The sequence below is a fragment of the Pangasianodon hypophthalmus genome, chromosome 21, assembly GCF_027358585.1.
Source record: "Pangasianodon hypophthalmus isolate fPanHyp1 chromosome 21, fPanHyp1.pri, whole genome shotgun sequence".
In the NCBI taxonomy this organism is placed as follows: domain Eukaryota; kingdom Metazoa; phylum Chordata; class Actinopteri; order Siluriformes; family Pangasiidae; genus Pangasianodon; species Pangasianodon hypophthalmus.
The window spans coordinates 21,056,847-21,057,479 of NC_069730.1; the positions used below are offsets into that span (position 1 = coordinate 21,056,847).

Sequence of the window (633 nt, forward strand, 5' to 3'; positions counted from 1 at the left end):
CGCAGCTTATTTTATCGTGTCTTATTCCGCGTTAAAAAGTTAAATAATTTAGTGAATATATTTCCAGCGGTTTAAATTCCACCTCATGGCTGTGATGCGGCTCACGCTGACGACACGCTGATGGAATCTGATGCGTGTGTGAGAAGTCGCCAGAAGCACGTCGCCTTCATACCATGCTGCAGATCTGATTCCGTTACCCCCCCCGTTACCCCCCCGTTACCCCCACGCCCCTCCCCCCCTCCCCAGCTGGGTGTAGTTGATCATTTCCTGCGTGCAGCATGGACACCGTGCAGTTAAAGGATTTATTCACCGTCGCTCACTTTATTAAAGCCAGATGTGATCACGGCCTGAAAGCCGGAGAACCTAAATATGCCAAAAATTATGTTTTTTTCGAGGTGGAGATCCTGGACCCAAAAACCCGGACGCAGCTCTGCTACCTGGACAAGGTGCGTCACTTTAACCCAAAACCCCAAACTTAACTCTAATGTTCCGTCTGGATTCATCTGCAGTTTAAATCATCTTCATGTCTGATCAGTGATCTATTTCCAAAACAGTCCGATCTGCAGGTTGTCGTGTCAGATACAGATACTGAGTTTTTTATTAACCGTCTCTTTGGTGATAAATAAACTTTGC

The 633-nt window shown here is 46.6% G+C and overlaps 1 protein-coding gene across 1 annotated transcript in view; it reads left to right on the plus strand.

The window, feature by feature from the left end:
* Positions 1–238: 238 nt before the first annotated feature.
* Positions 239–633, plus strand: part of tecrl2b (trans-2,3-enoyl-CoA reductase-like 2b) — a 6,948-nt gene continuing 6,553 nt past the window's right edge. Inside the window, exon 1 of the mRNA XM_026911369.3 lies at positions 239–446. Within this exon, the coding sequence (XP_026767170.3) occupies positions 279–446 (168 nt within the window). The 5' untranslated portion in view covers positions 239–278. The remainder of the gene's footprint in view (positions 447–633) is intronic.